We start from the raw sequence: 21,138 nt of genomic DNA on the forward strand, positions 1-21,138 counted from the left end.
TTTATCTGATCAATGGCCGCAGTTCGCGGTGATAATAAATAAGGAAGAATACGAGTCCTCGTGCAGGCGACGTGTCCCTCAGTCGATGTATCAGGTCTGACCGGCCGACAAACGCACTCCCAGTCCCCTCCGCAACCTACCAGCTTATAGGCGAGAACACGACATATTGCCGTCTTTAGATAGTCGCAATCATCAGCGATAGCGAGGATCTGCTGAACTTATTTAATACCCCTAGATGCAAACTCACACTACGTGGGTAGGAACATCCAATCAAATCAATGTATTCGAAGGGTCCGCCTCGGCAAAGGAGGATATTGGCTGGAGATGCAACGGCGCCGATAAAATTGCAGTGGACGCCATGGCCAATGGCCCGTCAGGCCGGCAAGAGGGGGCCCCGCTAATGGCTTGGCAATCCTGATCCCTGGGGGCAGAGGGCCGCCATTTTTGTCAGGCTATCCGGCCAGGAGCCGAAGAGCGAAGCAGCCAAGAAAAGTGGAAGAAATCCACCCACGCCACCCCCGTAGCAGGCATTGCTTGTCCTCGTAGGCGTTGCTTGGCCTTCCTCGATCGGCTTTCTTGCCAAGACGACAAGCATGCCTGCTGGCGTCAGCTCTACAAACTAGGTAAGCAGGCACACTACTTGTGGATCTACTCTACCCACTCTATGTAGAGGCCGCGACGATTGTCAGGGCCTCGAGGGACCAGCTTTGCTCTCAAAACTCCTCCACTATCGCCTCGGCTACTCTCTTTCACAACACCGAGCCGACACCCAACGATTCTCTCGTTCTTTCTTTCAACCATCCTGCGAATCGTATATAGGACGAATCGCGTCCAGCAGACTCGGTTTGCGATCGTCAACGACGGCTTTCCCGTCGTATTGTTTCATCGGGTCTTGTACATATTGTTTAGAGAGTACCCACGATGAGGATACCGTATCTGTACGGCCTGCTGGCCGTTGTCGCCGGCTCTGTTGCAGCCGATGCCGATTTCATGAGCGTCAGGACGCAGTTAGCGAAAGACTGGAGTGGGAAAGGAGGCGATCCCGCAGTGAAATATTTTCGTAAGTCTTATCTTCACTCGCCTATTCAGATTTTGGGTTCTTCAGCTGACCGTATCAGATGAATCCACGTGAGTTGATGAAGAGTTGATGAAGATATCAGATAAGACGTTGGCTAATAATATTCTTATGCGATAGATTCCATCCCCATTACGATGGAAGGTATGAGCTGTCACTCGCAACAGCGTTTCACATTCAACTGACTTCTCGGTTCAGATTTGCGTCCGCACCGCTCCCAGAAGAACAATCATTATCGTACTTAATATCCCTGGTTCAGACATATCTCGCAACCATGAACGACCTTGGCGTGGAAACGTGGATTATGCATGGCTCGCTCTTGGGATGGTGGTGGAACCAAAAGGTTATTTTGAACTCTGCAAATACGTCGACCTAGTCTAACTACTGTCTTGGTAGATTCTTCCATGGGATAGCGATCTTGACGTACAAGTATCCGAGCCGGGCATGCATTTCTTAGGTGACTACTATAATATGACCGAACATCATTACAACATCCCCGGAGTCCCCGAAGGTCGTACCTACCTGCTAGAAGTCAACCCGAACTACATCAATCGGTCGACGAGGGATCGCGACAATGTCATCGATGCGCGATGGATCGATATGTCTAGCGGCTTGTTTATCGATATCACTTCGGTGCGTACCGATGATATCAGGAGACAGAGAGGCGACCTTGGCGCTTTGATCTGCAAGGACGCTCATCGGTATCAGGAGAACGATATATTTCCGCTGCGAGATAGTCTCTTCGAAGGCATTCCTGTTAAGATCCCTTATGCATATACCAAGCTCTTGTCGTCTGAGTACGGTGGTAGGTCGCTGACCAACGTTAAATTTAATGGGTAAGGAGCCTGCTGGATTTCAAAAGCTTTTCTAACAGCGTACAGACACACATTTGTTGAGGAATCACAAGAATGGGTCAAGGATATGTACGTGCTCAGCGCAACACGTATTGTGTTCACTGCTAACCTCGGGACAGTGACGTTATAGGATTCGAGAAACCACCAATTAACGCACCAATCGACAAATCAACCGGTAATCCACCCGACAATTCTATCAACAAGCCAGTCGACAAAACAGCCGAGTAATTCATCAAACATCCAAAATCTACTTAAATGTCTATACCACATATCGCGCTGATACCCTGCATCGAGCCTTGATTGATCAGCTTTGCATATATTAACGAAACGGCGTTCTGACGAGTTGAAAAGGGGAGGTTTGGCTGGTCAGGAACGATTTCTCCCTTTTTCTCTCGTCTTTTTCTTTTTTTTGTTTATACTCCTATCTTCATCTATATATTTATTTCCAGCGATCCTTGGCTGGCATTGTTGCTGGCGTTTGTCGTTTCGGATTGGTGAATATTCATTGACACAACATTTATACATATACATATACATATACGTTTATATATTTTATATATAGCAGAGTGAGAAAATGTACAAACAAGGTCTATCTTCAAGTTCAAATGTTTTATGATTAGGATTGTGTATGTTTGGGTAAAATAGATTACAATGTACATGTACTTGACCTGACAACGTCAAGCAGGTCTGAACGATTTTACAACCATTTTTTTCTTCGTTAAAGATTGAATTTTTCTGTCCTCCTATGGCGCCGCCTCTTTCTGTGAATCACGGTGAACATGACATCGAGCTGGACCGATCTTATTATTTGTAAGAAGATGCGGGCCTGGTTTGAGTAATTTTGTAGCGTAGAAAAGCTCTTCCATCTACAAGCCCAAACATTGAAACGCTTAAAGGTCTTGTGCGATACCGGGGATGGTATGTACACTGTGTAATATCTAACAGTTGGAGACTTGAGAACTGAGCTTGGATTCATCTATATACATTGTATAGCTTTATAGAAGATCTGACCAGCTGCATCATCGTCTCGCTCAATCATGTTTAAGAACCAGAGTTGATACATGGACTGACTGCAATCATAATTCGCTGCTTCGATAGGCAATAATATACATCATCTCGTGTTCGCCACGCGGCCGTCGATTGGCGCACATCCACAGCCAACATCTACTTCTGTTTGGAGATAGTATCACAAGAGACGGTGGGCGCGTTGGGTATAAGGTTTCAGGCTCAGCTTACTCTTTCAATGCCATTCAATTTTCAGGCCTATGTTATTCCCCTCTTTGGCGGGTGATTGGCGGGTGAGGGCGGGGCGATGTTATATCGGTTGCTGCAGGGCTATTAATTGCTTTGGTGGCGTGGTCATTTGTGGTTGTCGATTGGTCGCGCAAAAGGAGCTTTGTTCAGCTAAGTTTGTTCTCACATCATCACCATCCCGTTGCAAACCCCGCCCATTATCTGTTCCCCTGGTTGGAAATAATACATATCCGTTTATTTGCCTTATTTAGTGGTTCTAGTTGCTGTGTCTTCACAGTGAAACTAAAAATTAAAAACAAACACCTCTGCACCCTCAACCTTGGGACATCTTAAGTAGAGTTTCGCTCGAGGCTGTATCGATATAGATTAACATAACCAACATACGCCCCGCTTTTAATCGGTTAGACTGCTAGCTTTTCAATCCTTCCGACAGTGTGCAAACCTAAAGGTTGCGGATGAGTTCTACTCGGGGCTATCTTTTTTTAACGCATTATATAACACTAGTTGGGCAGAGACCGAGTCACACCTGTTGTTCCACTGCAGGTAGTGGCGTCAGCCTGCGGATATAAGCAGCTGAGGGACGAGGAATTTGTTTGAACATTATAACGCGATAAGTACATCTATTGCCATTAAAGTAAAATATACAAGCTAGAAGAATCCAATAGGGCGTGGACGAGGAGAGATCGCGAAGCCATCATAACTAGGTAGATGCCTAGCATGAAGTTGAAACTGCAGTTGCTTCTGTATGAAAGAATGAAAGAGCAGGAGGTGTCACACATATAACCATGTTGACATGCTTTATTGAAAGGAAATCAGCCGCACTTAGAATGTAAGATGATGACACCAACCCTAAATTGTTTTTATGCTCAGCTGCAGATAAGATCTAATGACGGGGAATAATGAGTATGACTAAGGATGGTGAACCTGGATTAGTAAACGATTTGAAATGAATTCCGCGCCTATAGCAAAGGGTCAAGCCTGGATTATTAGTCTCTTGTTAGTATCTTGTTAGTTACCTAGTATTATGTGAATAGTCAGATGAAGGCGGACACGCACTTGCCCGCTTCGGGTAAGGATGATAGAAGCCGCCAATCACATACGGTAAAAACGTAATGACTTCTGGATGAAGGCTAGCGCAGGAGAGGATATGCGTTGTTTTCACTTACTGGCTGACATCCGCCGTGCTGCGTGAAATGAACCCTGTTTGTTCGGATGGCTGATAACAGGGCTGCGTTGGATACGAGAATTGCCCTCCTGGAGAATCAGGCGGTGATTGAGGGCAAACGCCGGACGTAAAGCAGAGACTGGCCAGGCCTAGTGATAAGTCGGATTTAAGGCTGGTTTTCCAGAATCTAAGTGGGTTGCTACCCCACTGCCTCGAAGCCCCCGTGTGGTCTCGCCGTGCTTTGTTGGAAATCCATCACTCTGCTTGCGACCTGAAAACCTCTCATCTCCTGTCACTATTCACTCGGAATTCCTGTTCGCGCTCGCAAAAGATACCGTCGCAACTCGCTACTGGCCCATAATTCGTTTGGCCACCGACCTCTGCCCCCAAAGCGAGGATCGCGGGCCTACCTACATATCTCGGAAGCGACCGACAGCGTTGGGGTGTCATGTCTTCCAGCAACGACAGCCCTGGTGGCGCTGCTGCCGTGACACCAAACACAACATCACCCGATCAAACATCTCCTTTACCAGCAGGGACATCTGCTTCTTCTGCCCGTGTGCAACCGAGCAATGCAGCTAGGTCACCACTAGGGCCAAACGCGCAACCAACACCTGCGACCGACTCCCGCCTGAACCCGCGCAGTTGTGTGACCTGTCGACGGCGCAAAGTACGATGCAATAAACGAGAGCCATGCTCAAATTGCGTCAAGGCAGGCATAGAATGCATCTTTCCAGGCCCTGGACGCGCGCCGCGCAAGCCGAGGCGCCCCCCTGACGCCGAGCTTCTGTCGCGGCTGAGGAGGCTGGAAGGTGTCGTGGAGAGCCTGGGGGGGACGTCGACTCTCGAGCAGGTTCTTTCTGGCGCAAAGCCAACTCAGCTGCAAACAACGTCGCCTCTTGGAGGTGTCAGCACTGCAAATAATCTCGACATGGACGAATCAGACCCCAAAAACTTCCAGCCTAAACTTCGGGGGACCGAGGAGCTTGGTAGACTGGTTATTGATGATACGAAAAGTCGATATGTGAGTAATCGCTTTTGGGCGACTTTAGGTGATCAGGTGAGTAGCATCCTTCGGCGGTTGATGGGCGCGGCGAGCTGATTGTGTCGCGATATTTAGATCGAAGAGTTGCAAGATATCCTGGATCATTCTAGTGACGATGAGGAAGATTTCCCATCGCCAGGCGACTCGGTTCAGTCGGGCACCCGCAGCCATGATGCTTTTATTTTCGGGTATAGTTCGCTCGCACATAGCTTGCGCAACTATCATCCTACTCCAACGCAAGCCTTTGTTCTGTGGAAGACGTATGAGCAACATATCGCCCCGCTTTTGACAATAGTGCACAAGCCTTCAATTCGGAATATCATCATCGACGCCGCCACTAACCTTGATTCTTTGGATAAAAACACCGAGGCCCTAGCATTCTCAGTGTATCTGGCTGCCGTTATCAGTATGACTCCAGATCAATGCTTGTCAGAGCTGGGAGAGGAACGCGACGCAACAATCAGTCGCTTCCGATTTGCCACCGAGCAGGGCATGGCCAAGGCAAATCTGCTTAATTCTCAAAACATAACTCTGCTTCAGGCCGCCGTAGTGTTTCTTTCGTGTATTCGCCGACAAGATGACTCGAGGTTTGTGTGGACTTTGTCGGCTGTTATTTTGCGCCTTGCATCCGGTTTAGGTCTGCATAGAGATGGTACCCATTTTGGTCTGAGCCCTTTTGAAACCGAGATGCGCCGTCGGCTCTGGTGGCATATATGTATTCTTGATGTTCGAGCCGCCGAGGATCACGGCACCGATCCTATGATCAACGATATGATGTATGATACCCGACTTCCCCTCAACATTAATGACGACGATATCAGTCCAGATTCCAAGACGTCTCCCCCGGAGAAGGTTGAATGCACTGATATGACATTCGCCCTCATTCGTTGTGAAGTGACTCTGGCTTATCGTCGTCTGACGTACATACCACCCGGACTTCAATCCGTCCCATCAACAGTCGAAGAACGAGAAAGTCTGATTGAGAAACTGCACCAAAGGCTGAACGACAGATATATTAAGCATTGCGATATGCAGATCCCTCTCCAATGGGCCTGTGCGACAATCGCCCGATTGATTGTGGCGAAGCTATGGCTGATTGTCCACCACCCGCTATCTAAACCCGAAGGACGATGTCTATCGAATGAGGCTCGAAATAAAATCCTTCTCACCTCGATTGAAGTGATTGAGTTTTCTCGCCTTCTCGAGACCAACGAGAATACAACCAAATGGAGCTGGCTTTTCAGTTCTTATACTCAATGGCATGCGGTTGCATTTGTGCTCGCGGAATTATGTGTACGTCCGCTGTGTCCAGGAGTAGATCGTGCCTGGATGGCAGTCAATTCAGTGTTTAAGGACTGGGAGCGACAACCGACAACCAAGAAAGGGTTACTTTGGCGCCCTCTGTCGAGGCTTATGAAAAAGGCCACCGACTTCCGTAAAAGACAGCTTGAAGAATTGCGCAACAAGTATGGCTCTACTCCTGCGACAATGCAGTCACAGATGCCACCAATTCTACCCACCGCTGCATCTGGCATTATGAACATGAACCCTCCTCCGCCCATGCCCGGCTCGCAGCAAGAAACCCCTTCTTTGGTCTCAACCTCCAGTCCAACCTTCAGCACCCCCTTTCCCAACCAAATCGAATTACCGACATCTCCCATGGCCGGGTTCAGCCTTGACCTTAACAAGGGCATGCCCGACTTACTCAACGACGTGCTCCCAGCATATTCGATGGTCCCAGCCATACCAAACGTATCCATGCCCGACGTAATGTCTTACGATCCCGCGCCAACCAGCAATTTCGCAGATGCTCTATTTGATCCTACCATCCCAACACCAGCTTCTCAGACCGGGGGCAATGCTTTCGAAATGCCGCTGAATTGGGACCAATTCGATGACGTTATGCGAGACTTTCAGCATGATCTCGCGCAGGGCAATAATCAGCGTATTATTGAGAGTATGCAAATGGACTTTATATGATCAGCATACAGGTGTGCTGTGCTGTGCTTTGTTTTGCTTTGGTGAGGGACGAGTCACCCTCTGTACATAACAATGACAATGACCATAGATGGAGCTCAAGTTTAGCGCGGCTGGCGTTGGATGAGTAGTGTGCGCAGAAATTTCATATTTTTTTCTACTCTTTCTCATGTATTTTTACCATATCCTATACTTACAAAATAAAAATAATAATGATAAATCTCGGGCTGTGGCTGGCTTTGTGTATCTCCTATCTAGATCGAGTCTGATCGACGGTTTCTTGGCGGCGGGTCTCCGCAATTAATATTAATACGTACTTATTATGCAGCTCCCGATAGAAGACACGCAGCTTCAATCCGCCGTACACTCCCACATCTAACACACCACTCATTCATTACCCGACTCAACAACCGCCTCCAAACCCTTCGATTGAATCACGCAGCCCTTCAAACGAATATCCACCCCAAAAAGATGGCACCAAAAACCTCCACCCCATCCTCATCCACAGCTCCAACAGCGCTCTCCCCGAAGGCCTCCGTCGCAGAAATCATCCAACACATCTGGTACCGCTACACCGCGCAGACATCGCAGCGCACATTCCTGCTCGATGCATTCATGGGGTATCTGATTCTCGTCGGCGGTGTTCAATTCGTCTACTGTGTTGTTGCCGGAAACTACGTACGCAAATTCACCTTTCCCCTCCAATTCACCTTTTTTTCCTTCCCAGCTCGCTCGGCTTAGTACTAATGACAAATGAGGACAGCCCTTTAACGCTTTCCTTTCCGGTTTCTCTGCCGCCGTCGGCCAATTCGTTCTCACGGCTAGTTTGAGGATGCAGACGAGTTCATCGCCGGCGAAAGACGCCGGTAGCAGCGCGAAGGGGAAGACGGAGGGGGAGGAGACACAGGGTGTTTCGCACGAGCGGTATGTTGATACAAAAACAAATCCTTTCTTCTTCTTTATACAATGTCTCCCAGAATAATGAGTTGACGGAGGTGTTGATGTTGTGTGTAGAGCATTCGCCGATTTTATATTCGGAAGCCTGATTCTGCACTTTTTCTGCATCAATTTCATTAATTGAGATGTGCATGGGATTACTTTTTTACTACCACACAATTCCCAATCATATATGTACATGTGCTGGGCTCGATAGGGTCTAGGGGGTGGGGTTTCTTTTTGCGGTTGGCTTTGCTTTTGATGGCAGTTGAATCGTTTGTGTTTAGCCTGTCTTGATATACTTGTACTTTAGATGGTGAGTTCGATATTCGGAGTCGAGATGGAAAAAAAGGAATATTGAATGAAGTGTGGAAGAACGAAAATACTGGGGATGACGTAGTTACAATACATGTACCTATTCTTCAACACTAATATATCAAACAACAGTGTCATGGTACATGTAATGTCTCCAATTATGTACAATACAAAAAGTATCTCTATAAGTTCTAATTTACACATCAAAAAGCCCTCCCACCAGGCCTCCTCACTGGCGCCGGTTTCTTCACCACACTCGACCCCCCATTTACAGAACTGGCAGACGACGACGCCGTCAACCCCCCTGCACCTCGCCTATTCCCAACAATAACGGGCTTCTTAACCACCGAACGCGCTGGCTTCCCCAACCCACTACCGACTTCAATTTCCATCTTCCGACGCGCGGGATCAATGCGCTCCTTTTCGCGCTCTTTCTCTGCTGCCGCGCGTTCGCGGTCTGCGGCCATTTGTGTCTCGATTTCCATGCGTCGGTTGAATTCGTGCTCTGTAATGCGTTTTTCGCGGTGAGAGTAGCCTTTTTCTTTGACCGAGTAGAAGACGCCACCGAGTTCGGCGAGCCACTATAAAAATAGAAAAAAACTTCTGCGTTAGATGGGATGGGGATAGTTGTAAATATGGTGAGGGGACTTACGTGTGGGTCGACTGCGGTCACGGTAGACATGTACTCTTTGCTTGTCAAGATGAGTTCATGGTAGACTACATAATCAGGCACATAGCCAAGTCCATAGAGGGCACTGGTCGGATGCAGCTGCACGGTAACGCTGGTGCGAAGATTGATAAACTCGCCGATTCCTTTGACTTTTGCTGCTTGATGGTAGTATCCCGAGCAAATGCATTTGCGGATCACGTCCCAGTCGGTACCGCAGCTAACGAGGTTCATCTTTTGTACGGTCATGATGTCGTAGAGCTGCTCGCGGATTTCTTTGGCGCGGCGAAGGGATTTGGAGTGTAAGAAGTGGCGCGTGCACCAGGCGTCGGAGTAGCCGTTGGATTTCCACTGGGAGTAGACGTGCAGGAGTGTTAGATGGTCTGATTCGGGCACGAAAAATTTCTCGCGAGCGGCGTCGGATTCTTCTTGTCGTTCTTTCGGGCGGAAGAAGACGTTGGGGACGGAGAGCATGGATACGATTGTTAATACTTCCTCGCTGCAGGCATACTCGTCGCATGCAGTGATGAGGAGTTTTGCGAGTGAAGGGTCCATGGGGAATGGCGTCATACGACGACCTAGGGACGTTAGTTCGCCTAGGTTGTCTAGAGCACCGAGAGACCATAATTCGAATAGAGAGGTGGTGATGGTTTCTTGCGGTGGGGGGTCCATGAAATCAAAGTCGAGAAGGTCTTTGACTCCAAGGGATTTCAGTAAGAGGACGGTATTAGCCAGGCTGGTTCGCTGGATCTCGGGTATGGTCTGAATGTAAAATTCGTTTTTGAACGCTTGCTCAGTGTAGAGCCTGAACGCTTTTCCCGGTCCTGTCCTTCCTGCTCGCCCTGCACGTTGACCAGCGTTTGCCTGAGAGATAGGTGTGATTTGGAGTGTATCCATACCCATACGGGGATTGTACACTTTCAATTTCGAGAACCCAGAGTCCACCACGTACATGATTCCGTCCACAGTTAAACTTGTCTCGGCAATGTTGGTTGCCACAATGACTTTTCGTACTCCAGCTGGTGCGTGTTCGAAAATCTTTGCTTGCTGCTCGGCTGGCATTTGACTGTAGATTGGAAGGATACTTAACTTGGGCGGGTCATTCAGCATTTTCAGCCGTTGCTCCACGAGTTCGCAAGTTGCTTCGATATCTTCTTGTCCGGTCATAAACACTAATATATCACCCGGGCCTTGTGATACGTGGATGGCTAAGACCTGCTTGACAGCACTGTCCACATAATCTTCACACGGAGAGCGTGAGAACTGGATATCAACCGGAAATGTTCGACCGGGAATGACGAATTCAGGAGCTCCGCCAAAAAACCGAGAAAACCGTTCTGAATTCATGGTAGCTGATGTTACAATCAACTTCAAATCTCTTCGCCTGGTCAATACCTTTTTGATCAAGCCCATGAGAACATCTGTATTCAGAGCTCGCTCATGGGCTTCGTCCATGATGATGCAAGAATACTTGTCGAGATCTGGCTGAACCAGAGACTCTCTTAGAAGGACACCATCAGTCATATCTGCGGATTGTTAGCCTTGAACACTGTAAAAGAACGACGACAACTTACACTTAATGACAGTCTTATCACTAGTACAATCTTCGAATCGAATCGCATATCCCACCAAATCCCCCAAATCAACATCCATTTCCTCACTAACACGCTTTGCCACACTCATGGCTGCAACTCGACGAGGCTGTGTACAGCCAATCATTCCATATTTCCCATATCCATCCTCATATAGAAACTGCGTCAACTGGGTGGTTTTCCCCGAACCAGTCTCACCCACAACAACAACCACCTGATTATCTCGAATCACTCGAAGCAAATCCTCTCTTACCGCGAAAGCCGGGAGATACTCTCTTTGCTCACGCAATGTTTTGCTTTTACTGAACGAGCTTGCCCCGCCTTTATTCCTTTTCAGATGCTGCGCAAACTTATTGCCGCCTTTGTACACATCCTCAATCGGCGCTGCCACAGCACTATCACCCTCATCCTCCCTTATCCCGATAAGATTACCCAATGCCGTTCCGGCCATATTCGTAGCCTCCTGTGCTTGTTTCTGTCGTTCACGCTGCTGCCGTCGTTCGCGCACAACCCTGCTCCCTTTACGACTGAACACAGCCATATCACTCTGCGGATCGCGCACCGCGGAAATCGGCTCTAGCTGTTTTGTGAATATCGTCCGTCCGTCGAGGAATGGCGGCCGCAGGTCGTGGACGAGAAGATGCACTCGCGTTCCTTCATCGTCATCGGGGGAAAAGTCGCCGGTGTATTCTCGTCGTTGTGCGACTCCAGAAGTCAGCATTCGGTTCGTCTCCCAGTTGTCTACTTCCTGTCGCTTTGCATCGCGGAGGGGACCAGGCAGGGAGCTTTTTTGCCTCTTGGCGGGGGGAGGGGCATCGTCGCGAGCCATATTGAGAGGATGCGTAACCGTTTGACAGGCTCTATCTCCCGATATAGTGACCTCGAAGGTCGTGTAGAGTTGACTGTGGAGTGGGTTGGAGAAGTTGGGAGCTTTTGCAAGGATGTTCGCGATATGGGATATTTCGAGACAAACAGTGCAAACATCAACGCGATAGGAAGTGGTTCACAGCTGCTTCCTACTAGAACATAAGAAAATTTGGCTTGAACAAACTTTAAGTGCGATATATTAATAATAGATAAACAATACAATATATTATTTTACTCCATTATGTTATCGCTTAAAGAGACAAAACGAGAAATCAATGTTTTGACGATCTACGGTGGCGATCTATACTGGTCACATGATCTATACAACAACACCTGACCCTTTCTAAACAGGTGAATGTCTGGAGTCCCAATCTCTGTCAGATTACTCTTTGAATTTTTTTCGAATTGAAAGCTTTCGGTCTCATAGCAATTATCCCGTTAGTACGCAAAAGTTGCTCGGCTGCGGGTATCGGTCAGCTGGTATCGGTCAGCTGGTTAACCATCTACTGGATCAAGTTACTCAAGCAAAATACAATCTATAAAATATATCAATCCTAGACCAACATTCTAAGAGTTGACCTGATTATCAAGGTAAAAATAGTATCGATTGGCTTCCGTTAGAGCGCCAAGAGGACCATAGAATTTGTCTGCCTGTTACCAACCGTCATCAGCACCTTCAATGCTTCCACAACCACACCACAAACCAACCTCCGAGATGATGCCACCCAATATCAAAAGCTCTCCACGTACAACTGCTCTAGAATATATATCTCAAAGACACTTCCACGAACGATTTATTATACCCCGAACCGCAAACCATGAGGAGCTTCCAATTACCTATGCAGACGTCGGGATCCGTCCCGAAACGACGTGTGATCATGTCCCGACTTTCTTATATATAGCAGGCATGTTTGGATCGCGATATATGGGGGTCCATATACATGCCATTGCAAAGAAAATAGGAGTACGAGTTATTATTGTCGATCGGTGAGTTATTACCTTGTTTACGGAAATTGTCTCACAACTTGAAATATATGTAATGTCGATGATCAGAGGGACATCTGGAGGTAACTGTTTTACAGGCCTGGAATGGGAGGCTCAATGCCTGTTCCAAATGAGTCGCTAATAGCAACCTGGATGGAGCTGGTGCCACGTCTCTTGGATCACCTGTCGATAAACCATGTCGCTCTCATAGCCCACAGTGCGGGCACGATTTACTTACTCAATACCATATTTTCCTACCGGGACATTCTCGATCCGAAAAACCCTTACGTTGCATTTCTAGGTGTGTGCGCGAGTGCTTTTGAATACAATAATGTCAACAAACTGATAAAGCCACAGCACCTTGGGTTGACCCTGCACACTCACAGGTGAAAGCTATGCAGTTTGCCCGGTTCATACCCACAAAGGCTTTCAGTTGCTGGAATCAAATACCTCGCTTCTTTCTAACCAGCCCAGTCGCGGCATCCAGTGGGGCTGTTATTAGCAGTATTAAAAACAACCTGTCTAGTACCAATGACGATGCATCGGAATCGAAAAGGCTATACATTGAACAGGAGTATGGTATGCCTAGAGATGTGCAAGTTGAACTAGACAAATATACCACTCGCTTTATTTTCACGGAGAGTACCCTCGGCGGCAACGCAGAGGCCCTACAATGTCTGCGGAAAGGAGCTCCTTGGGGGAAATGTGATGATTATACCCAATTTGTGCGGGATTTCGTTGACATGGAAAAGACGAGAGGCAAAGAATCTACTGCAGAAAAACTAAAGATACAGACTTATTTTGCGGAAAGCGATATAATGATAGGAAAGACGGGACAAAGCTATTTCGAAAAATGTTTTACGGGATTCGAAGACATGCTGCATTTTGAGAGCACTACTGTTGCAGATGAAGACCATGATAGCCTGTGTATGTCGCCGAAAATTCTGGCAAGAATTTTTCGAGAAGCGAAGGCTTGTTCGCCAAGGGACTAAAGCTATCGTTCTATATAGAACCACCATACCATAAAAGTTAAATTTCTGGACGAAAACAATCCATTTGTTTAATATATCAACATAATTAGAGATCGCATAAGACTGTCTATGCTTAAATAATATCGTAGAAATTCGAAGTTGGCGATATTGTATCCTCAAAAGTCCTACAATACTTTAAGAGATCTCTTCAGCTTATTTATTAATAATCTATTATTATTTTAAGGTTGATTACTATACTATTACTGGTTACTCTTAGGAACGTTGCGTGGTTCAACTGACGTATCATACCTTGACAGTAACAACTATAGTGGATCTAGGTTCGTTTGTGTAGGGGGTAAGTTCGCCGTACCTTTCGAACTCCGAGCAAATGCAATGCCCCAATCTCATGATTGGTCCTCCAAAGGCCTCCGAATCGTTAATTCGTCTGAAGTTGGTAAATAAGCGACAAGGCATTCATAGTAAATCTTGCGGAAATTAACACCTCCACCTGGCTAGAATTTTCCGGAGTTAATTGGCTTTGATTCAGCCACACAAGCTCTGCTTTTGACGGGCTAAGTGCTAGGAGTCTTGAACCATGTTTTGAGACTAGACCCATTTTTCTCAGCTTAGGCGCATATTTGACGCGAATCGTCGATGCTAACGTACTATGCTACTGAATAAGACTGGGCTTCTGAGGTTTAGGTTCCGAGGCTTAGGAATAATAGTAATTTTTGGCGACGACTTCAACACTCGCTGCCACGAGCGGGCCCGTGTCTCCTTACCTCTCATAGTGTACGGATAATAGTGGTTCCAAGATCTAGAGCCCCATCATGGTTTACGATGCTATAAGTCTGCAGGTCACCTAACCGATTGTGCCGGAATTGGAGCCTCTTCTCTCTCTATACCTTTCCGTTCATTGTTATCATTCCTATTGCCAACACCGCTCCATTCGTTTAGCGGGCCTTCATTTTCTCTGGAAACCCAAGAAGCAGATTATTTCGTTCTTTTTATCAAGTTAATGGTCAAAAATCTTCAATATGAAGTCCACGCTCTTTACATCCATGCTTCTTGGAAGCTCGATGGCCTTTCTGCATGGCTATCGACACGCGCGTGATGAGTTTCACCAATTACCGGCGAGGTCTGATGAAGAATCACCATCTGTGATTGTCACAACTATAACTAACTGGGTGTGTACAACCTACACGACCACGCTCGGAGCCGGTAAGTCGATACAACATCCGCTTTCGATTAAGCACTTCGTAGACACAACTTGATAATCTGACAATATTAAAGTAGCTATGACTTCCCCCTCGGCTGCAGCTCCCACTCCTGTTGTGACTGTGTTCCCATCTCCAGGAACCTACACCATTCCAGGTTCAACTGTTACTCTGTCTGAAAGCACAACTGTGGTGGCTGCAACCACCACCTCCTTGGCGCCAGGAACTCACACCGTCGGAGGTGCTACGACTGTTGTCTCCGGACCCTCCACAATCACGGTGCCATATCCTGGTGTGGCAACCGAAGGTGGAACGGTCACCAGCGTGATCCGTACAACTGTCTACACCTGCCCGGGGGCCGGCACCTACACAATTGGCGCGACTACCATCACTCCAACCGTGTCGACTGTCTATGTCTATCCGACCACGTCCTCTTATTCTTCTGGAACCTACACCTATCCGGAGACTACAGTCACAGTTACGGTGACTTCGGACGTGTATATCTGTCCAGCCACCTCTTCCTCACCGACGTCATCTCATTCAACTGCTCCGCCAGTCACGGCAACGACCACATCGACCGCATCGTCAAGTGTGAGCACCGAGGTTTCTGCTTCCAATACATCAAGTGCACCCTCACACACGACCACGCTGAGCACTGGTTCAGTCTCAAGCACCCAGACTTCATCGAAGCCTGATACCACTAGCCATACAACGGCCCCAAGTCAATCGTCTTCTAGTGTGTATAGTTCGTCGACGCCTGTTACTCTCAGCCATACCACACACAGTCATTCTACACACAGTCATTCTACACACAGTCATTCTACACGCAGTCATTCCACACACAGTCATTCCACACACAGTCATACTACACACAGCCATACTACAACCCCATGTCGTTCTTCTTCTAGTGTGCATAGCTCGTCAACACCTGTTACACACAGCCACACACACAGTCATACCACACACAGTCATACTACACACAGCCATACTACAACCCCATGTCGTTCTTCTTCTAGTGTGCATAGCTCGTCAACACCTGTTACACGCAGCCACACTAGGACAACACACAGTCATACCACAACCCCATGTCGTTCGTCTTCTCATGTGCATAGTTCGTTGACGCCTGTCACACACAGCCACACACACAGCCATACTACAACCCCTTGTCGTTCGTCTTCGACGCCTGTTACACATAGCCACACTACGACTACACGTAGCCATACCACTACCCCATGTCGTTCGTCTTCTCATGTGCATAGTTCGTCCACCCCCGTTACACGCAGCCACACTAGGACAACACGCAGCCATACCACAACCCCATGTCGTTCGTCTTCTCATGTGCATAGTTCGTCAACACCTGTTACACACAGCCACACACACAGCCATACCACAACTCCTTGTCGTTCATCTTCGAAGCCTGTAACAAGTGTTTCCACCAAGCCTCACTCATCTTCAAGCCCTGTGTCACGGAGTCCCTCCATCTCCCCCTCAAGGTCTGCCACCCCGAGCTCGAGCGTCCAGTCTTCATCTAGCTCGCAGTCAACAACAAGTGCTACTACGACGCCGTCCGCTTCTCGTTCGGCCACCCCGAGTACCTCTGCCACGACTACTCCCACCCCGAGCACTTCCACGACAAGTACTTCCACCACGAGCACTCCCACCCCGAGCACTCCCACCCCGAGCACTTCCACCACTAGTACTTCCACGACAAGTACCTCCACCACGAGTACTTCCACTACGAGTACTTCCACCACAAGTACTTCAACCACGAGTACTTCAACCACGAGTACCTCTACCAAGTGTGACACCAAAACATCAACCTCAACCTCTGCTAGCGCCACAGCGACCGGCTCTTGCGGCAGCGGCACTGCCTATGGCTACGTCCCCAACCATTCCACCACTTTCACCTCACTCGAAATCGGCTCCAACTGGGGCTGGGTGATCACAGGTCAGGCGCCACTCAGTGGGACTCTCTACATGGGTGCTGGAGGCAACGACATCTCCAAGGCCACCGACGTTGGAACGTTTACCATTCAACACGTTGGAAGCAACCTCGTCGTCTCTTACCACACAGTCGGTCCATTCAGCCTTTCCGAAACCCACGTTTATTACGGTAAAAACTACCCGAGCAAAATTGCGCCCGGACAGTTCGGAAATACGCATACCTTGGCACCAGGCACGACGACGGACACGTTCTACATTCCTTATGATCCCAGAAAGGACAAATATATTATCCATGCGGCTATTCATGGTTCTTGCTAGAGGCCTCACAGTGTCTGAGAGAACCACCTATCGTGGAGGCTACCTTCACAAACTCAATTAGCCTTAATACTGACTGTACCTCGTCACTTTCGTATCCTGTACCTGATAGCTTCGCTTTAACGTTCTATGGCTTCCTTGTTATTTTTATCCATCCAGTCCTTACTGTTCTTTCGATGGCAATAGGAAAGTTCATCAAATTAACATTCAGACCTTTAATTTTAGGGAAATGTGTATACTTAATCGTTCAAATATTAGCTGCGTTAGATGCTGCTGACTTTTCCGTGTACAGTTTTTGTTTTTTTTTACAAAATATAACTAACCAGAATATTTCTTGGCATCCAGGTCCGCGAGTAGCATGGACCCAATATCTCAACGCAACTGACTGTGAGGCTCTAGGCGTTATAGAATGTTATAATGCCGTGGTGGATCAAGTCATTAATATTCTGTCATAGGCCTTGTAGTGTGATGTCACACTATGTACTGTGTATATATACTCATCAGGCTGTAATTAAGGAATATGAAATTCAAAATAATACTATTAGATTCAGATGAATAATAATCTGTATGCGGAGTAATCGTCAATTCGTATTAATGCGGACAAGGCCGTTAGGGCTGGGCCTTCAGGATCGATTAGGGCCCAGTTATGACCACTCCATATAAGCCATATATGCACAACCTAGACACCCCCCCCTAGCCTGCCCTAAATTTATGACCCTCCGTATCCAGATTCAGCTGGTGTGTAGTAATAGTGTATACAGGGTGGTTATAAAATGACGATCAATCTAGACTCATTCTTCACGCCAAAAATCAGCACCCAGTCCTACTTAAGTTTTAATTATATTATAGTATATATAGAGAACGATGAGGCTCATTAGCTGGGTCGAGTCGCAGCCAACCATGAACACGCCCTCTTACCACCAGCTCAGTAAACAGGGTAAGCCTTGTCAGATCCTTGCTTTCAGCCTTGCCGATGTCGAGTTTATAAAAATAAATTCGGTCCAAAAGAAACTCAAACGAATATTTGATTCGATACTTGAAAATTCATCCTTCTATAAAATACTTTCGGAAACATTGACAAATGATCTCAAAACGATTGGCATATGCAGACCGCAATAGTCTTCTCCTCAACCTTACACTCAGCCTAGCCTAGCAGTTACCTCTCCCTAAAGGATGACTGAGTTCTTCTCGTAGATTATCTATTAGAAGATATCTTGCGATCAAAAATGCTCATTTCCCCACTCCGAGTTTCCATACTACTGCCGCCACCCCAGTTGCAAGCACTGACGCGAAGATCACAACTGGCAACATGAACGTGCCCAGCATTGCCATGCTCGTCAAAGTGGCAAAAATTCCACCAGCTGGCGTGAATCCACCGTACATAAAGGACTGAAATCCTGCTGCAATGGAGCCTGGTAGTTGTTAGTGTTGGGGAACCACTCAGGTGGTTCAAATAGACAGACCGGCAATAATTCCACCGGGTCCAAATCCAAGGGTCATTATGATAGTCATCACGACGGTGAAGGTAATCCACCAAGCGGTAATAATGGCGAGGACATCTAACATGGTAAGCTTATCGATCCACAGTACCGGTGTGAGTTTCTTGTCTACCTGGCCGTGAAAGCCATTGGGAAAATCGGGACCAAATATCTCCCCAGTGTGCCGTGAGAGTAGAACTGTTGGCCACAACCTGGTCAAACGCACCAGTGGAACTGAAGCTGGATATCAACAGATGTGGAAGATCCATTTTAAATGGGTTGGTAGTCTTTAGTTAACTGGGAAATATTTGGTAGAAGCTGTACGCAGGTAAAATGTTGAAATATTGTTAATCATCACTACTGATTTCCCACGTACATATAAGGTCCGACGATAGAACCGAGTAACTACACTGCCACCGGAACCTAAATAAAGATGCACTGCATTTTCTGTGACTCATGCCATGGGTTGTGTGACGTGATACCTGCATTTATCCCCAGATGCATGCATGCATGTTCATTCTCATCCAGAGATTTGATATTCATAAGTGAGCAACATGCATTTTCCTTGGGCGCTATGTGGCGTGCATAGTATATCAGATTTTGTGGGCCAATGATTCGGGTCTAAGCGCCGTTGTAATCAACTGCCTAGCAATTATCAGTATTAATTGATTGTCATTTACCCAACCATTGTTGCCACAGGAGTTTGCAAAAGTCTGCCTTGTGTTTGCCGCCAAGATCAGACATGCGCGCATGTGGAAGGAGTACGAGCGTCAAAAACAGACCAATGAGAACTATCGACTGCGTTTAGCTGCATGACTCATGCTCTTTGTTTGGCCTGAAACTACAACACCTGACAACAGTTTCATCGAGGACCAGGCTTTAATCTCGTTCATGCATGTAGAAGACCACGAACTAACCTTGTTTTGATCAATTTTTATCGTTTGGTGAGACTATATTTGGCTGTTAATTATTTTGTGTTCAAAGTGGTTATAAAGCTATATTACATGATCGTTATGCGATGAATGGTATAGCACTGGAAAATGACCCACGTCGCAGCGAAAGCACCTCAAGAAGCCAAGTATGACGACTCGAGGAGGTATGAATAATCGAAGATGGCTTAAGAAGTCTTAGAATGATGCCGCGGGGCCTTGGTATTATGGACTAAATGGTGCTCTTTTGTGTTTTATGGTTATCTAAAGATTTTTAGGAATATGACTAACCCTCAAAGGAAATCTACATGGATAATAAACTCAAGACTTTATATACGCTCTTGGTGGAAGTAGAATTTATGAAGATTACATGAAGGGATAGATGTTTTAGATAAAGCGATTTCAATGACATGCCAGTGCGGCTAACTATATATACAGTTATATTTAAGTGCACCACCGGAGGATAAACTGTACCCTTGAGGCTCAGTCTACTGACTCATAAATCCAACAGAATGTGGATATGCAGCCCTTCCGATTGGCGCGGGCAACGCAACCAAAGGGGGCCCGGGGGATATAAACAGAGCTGAAGGGGCCAAGAGCACTGCCCCTGCCCACATTAATCTCGAGAATTCGGTTGTACTACCGCTGTATTTAGGTAGTACGCGCGTTAAAGGCCTTGCCCGAAGAATAGTATGCACATGTTGTATGTTGCTGAGTCCAGCCTTGTGGATATGCTGGGGAATTTAAAAAGGAATGCCGCCCCGTGAAAGCTGCTGTCGTCTCTTTTACATCTACTTGTCTCCAAAATATACTTACCTGACTCAGTATCATGGAGCTGCACAACCAGAATGATGGTCCTCCTCCGGCATACAGTAATCCTCCTGCTGGGGGATCCGCCCCAGAAATCGCCGTCATAGAAGCCGCAACTGAGCCGCAACATACCGTCAACCAAGGGTATGTTCCAAGGCTCGAGCGAAAATTAAAAGAATGAAACTTACTTTACAATTACAGATCGGAGAAAATTGCCCTTGTCTCTCCTGATGCTGCCATCCAGACCGCGTCAACAGACGTCGCAGCAACATCTCCCCCAGCCGATGAACTAACCAAGACCATCCCAGGCCAACCAGTGCCCCAAGTGACGCCATTAGAAAAGCTCAACGACCAACCGGCATTAATCGATTGTCCCTTCTGCCAATACCGGGCGATGACGAGGGTCAACGAAGAAGACTCGTCTCAAACAAGGTAACCCTAACTTTCACTCCAACTCAACATCAGCCAAGAATAAGATTCAAAGCTAACTGTATCGTATCAGTATCGCCGCACTCTTCTGTTGCATCTTCTGCGGCATTATTGGCGCGTGTATTCCGTATATCTGCAAATGGGCGCAGGATTTTCATCATTTTTGCACGCATTGTAATGCCAAGGTGGCGATTCGGTCGAATGAGGGTCCTGTGCAGGTGCTGCGGCCGACGCCTGTTTCAGTGCCTTCGGCTTATCCAGCTGCGCCGCCAAAGGTAGCGCAGCCAGTGCCGGTGAAAGGAGGATAGTCTGTA

General features: G+C 47.3%; 9 protein-coding genes across 9 annotated transcripts; 7 read left to right on the forward strand and 2 right to left on the reverse strand.

The window, feature by feature from the left end:
- The first annotated feature begins 461 nt into the window (after positions 1 to 461).
- BGW36DRAFT_337946 (LicD family-domain-containing protein) lies at positions 462 to 2,528 on the forward strand. The gene is made up of 7 exons (XM_046213001.1): positions 462 to 1,060; positions 1,119 to 1,128; positions 1,196 to 1,219; positions 1,274 to 1,418; positions 1,472 to 1,911; positions 1,957 to 1,998; positions 2,049 to 2,528. The coding sequence occupies exons 1-7, from the start codon at positions 922 to 924 to the stop codon at positions 2,155 to 2,157; spliced, it is 909 nt and encodes a 302-aa protein (XP_046074130.1). The 5' UTR covers positions 462 to 921; the 3' UTR covers positions 2,158 to 2,528.
- Positions 2,529 to 4,796: 2,268 nt separating this feature from the next.
- On the forward strand, positions 4,797 to 7,373 carry BGW36DRAFT_425250 (fungal-specific transcription factor domain-containing protein; the record flags this gene model as incomplete). Its single annotated transcript, XM_046220093.1, has 2 exons — positions 4,797 to 5,408; positions 5,469 to 7,373. The coding sequence occupies 2 exons, from the start codon at positions 4,797 to 4,799 to the stop codon at positions 7,371 to 7,373; spliced, it is 2,517 nt and encodes an 838-aa protein (XP_046074131.1).
- A 353-nt stretch (positions 7,374 to 7,726) lies between these two features.
- Positions 7,727 to 8,794, forward strand: BGW36DRAFT_374114 (DAD/Ost2). Its single transcript, XM_046215643.1, has 3 exons — positions 7,727 to 8,048; positions 8,134 to 8,294; positions 8,385 to 8,794. The coding sequence occupies exons 1-3, from the start codon at positions 7,842 to 7,844 to the stop codon at positions 8,449 to 8,451; spliced, it is 435 nt and encodes a 144-aa protein (XP_046074132.1). The 5' UTR covers positions 7,727 to 7,841; the 3' UTR covers positions 8,452 to 8,794.
- A 30-nt stretch (positions 8,795 to 8,824) lies between these two features.
- Positions 8,825 to 11,709, reverse strand: BGW36DRAFT_292734 (putative mRNA splicing factor RNA helicase; the record flags this gene model as incomplete). The annotated part of the gene is made up of 3 exons (XM_046210929.1): positions 8,825 to 9,202; positions 9,274 to 10,814; positions 10,863 to 11,709. 3 exons carry the CDS (start codon positions 11,707 to 11,709, stop codon positions 8,825 to 8,827), a joined length of 2,766 nt encoding a protein of 921 aa, XP_046074133.1.
- A 336-nt stretch (positions 11,710 to 12,045) lies between these two features.
- Positions 12,046 to 13,813, forward strand: BGW36DRAFT_374118 (uncharacterized protein). The gene is made up of 3 exons (XM_046215644.1): positions 12,046 to 12,734; positions 12,830 to 13,032; positions 13,089 to 13,813. The coding sequence occupies exons 1-3, from the start codon at positions 12,427 to 12,429 to the stop codon at positions 13,721 to 13,723; spliced, it is 1,146 nt and encodes a 381-aa protein (XP_046074134.1). The 5' UTR covers positions 12,046 to 12,426; the 3' UTR covers positions 13,724 to 13,813.
- Positions 13,814 to 14,739: 926 nt separating this feature from the next.
- On the forward strand, positions 14,740 to 17,181 carry BGW36DRAFT_425254 (uncharacterized protein; the record flags this gene model as incomplete). The annotated part of the gene is made up of 3 exons (XM_046220094.1): positions 14,740 to 14,923; positions 14,996 to 15,659; positions 16,266 to 17,181. The coding sequence occupies 3 exons, from the start codon at positions 14,740 to 14,742 to the stop codon at positions 17,179 to 17,181; spliced, it is 1,764 nt and encodes a 587-aa protein (XP_046074135.1).
- An 87-nt stretch (positions 17,182 to 17,268) lies between these two features.
- On the forward strand, positions 17,269 to 17,684 carry BGW36DRAFT_128946 (uncharacterized protein). The gene has a single exon (XM_046209339.1). The coding sequence runs from the start codon at positions 17,355 to 17,357 to the stop codon at positions 17,631 to 17,633; it is 279 nt and encodes a 92-aa protein (XP_046074136.1). The 5' UTR covers positions 17,269 to 17,354; the 3' UTR covers positions 17,634 to 17,684.
- Positions 17,685 to 18,213: 529 nt separating this feature from the next.
- BGW36DRAFT_374121 (uncharacterized protein) lies at positions 18,214 to 19,028 on the reverse strand. The gene is made up of 3 exons (XM_046215645.1): positions 18,790 to 19,028; positions 18,642 to 18,737; positions 18,214 to 18,590 (listed from the first exon to the last, which is right to left on the reverse strand). The coding sequence occupies exons 1-3, from the start codon at positions 18,923 to 18,925 to the stop codon at positions 18,409 to 18,411; spliced, it is 414 nt and encodes a 137-aa protein (XP_046074137.1). The 5' UTR covers positions 18,926 to 19,028; the 3' UTR covers positions 18,214 to 18,408.
- Positions 19,029 to 20,414: 1,386 nt separating this feature from the next.
- On the forward strand, positions 20,415 to 21,132 carry BGW36DRAFT_425256 (LITAF-like zinc ribbon domain-containing protein; the record flags this gene model as incomplete). Its single annotated transcript, XM_046220095.1, has 3 exons — positions 20,415 to 20,539; positions 20,597 to 20,827; positions 20,898 to 21,132. The coding sequence occupies 3 exons, from the start codon at positions 20,415 to 20,417 to the stop codon at positions 21,130 to 21,132; spliced, it is 591 nt and encodes a 196-aa protein (XP_046074138.1).
- Between the last annotated feature and the right edge of the window lie 6 nt (positions 21,133 to 21,138).

This window comes from Talaromyces proteolyticus (genome assembly GCF_021365285.1).
Source record: "Talaromyces proteolyticus strain PMI_201 chromosome Unknown BGW36scaffold_4, whole genome shotgun sequence".
Classification (NCBI taxonomy): Eukaryota; Fungi; Ascomycota; class Eurotiomycetes; order Eurotiales; family Trichocomaceae; genus Talaromyces; species Talaromyces proteolyticus.

Excerpts from the sequence above, each read along its gene's own strand:
- BGW36DRAFT_337946 (XM_046213001.1), top strand. The coding sequence starts at position 922 with ATGAGGATACCGTATCTGTACGGCCTGCTGGCCGTTGTCGCCGGCTCT. Across the intron at positions 1,220-1,273 it reads CATCCCCATTACGATGGAAG|ATTTGCGTCCGCACCGCTCC; the intron begins GTATGAGCTGTC and ends TTCTCGGTTCAG. Across the intron at positions 1,912-1,956 it reads ACCAACGTTAAATTTAATGG|ACACACATTTGTTGAGGAAT; the intron begins GTAAGGAGCCTG and ends AACAGCGTACAG.
- BGW36DRAFT_374121 (XM_046215645.1), bottom strand. The coding sequence starts at position 18,925 with ATGGATCTTCCACATCTGTTGATATCCAGCTTCAGTTCCACTGGTGCG. Across the intron at positions 18,738-18,789 it reads CCAATGGCTTTCACGGCCAG|ATGTCCTCGCCATTATTACC; the intron begins GTAGACAAGAAA and ends TTACCATGTTAG. Across the intron at positions 18,591-18,641 it reads ACCCGGTGGAATTATTGCCG|GCTCCATTGCAGCAGGATTT; the intron begins GTCTGTCTATTT and ends AACAACTACCAG.
- BGW36DRAFT_374118 (XM_046215644.1), top strand. The coding sequence starts at position 12,427 with ATGCTTCCACAACCACACCACAAACCAACCTCCGAGATGATGCCACCC. Across the intron at positions 12,735-12,829 it reads CGAGTTATTATTGTCGATCG|GCCTGGAATGGGAGGCTCAA; the intron begins GTGAGTTATTAC and ends ACTGTTTTACAG. Across the intron at positions 13,033-13,088 it reads CCCTTACGTTGCATTTCTAG|CACCTTGGGTTGACCCTGCA; the intron begins GTGTGTGCGCGA and ends ATAAAGCCACAG.
- BGW36DRAFT_128946 (XM_046209339.1), top strand. The coding sequence starts at position 17,355 with ATGGCAATAGGAAAGTTCATCAAATTAACATTCAGACCTTTAATTTTA.
- BGW36DRAFT_374114 (XM_046215643.1), top strand. The coding sequence starts at position 7,842 with ATGGCACCAAAAACCTCCACCCCATCCTCATCCACAGCTCCAACAGCG. Across the intron at positions 8,049-8,133 it reads GTGTTGTTGCCGGAAACTAC|CCCTTTAACGCTTTCCTTTC; the intron begins GTACGCAAATTC and ends AAATGAGGACAG. Across the intron at positions 8,295-8,384 it reads CAGGGTGTTTCGCACGAGCG|AGCATTCGCCGATTTTATAT; the intron begins GTATGTTGATAC and ends TGTTGTGTGTAG.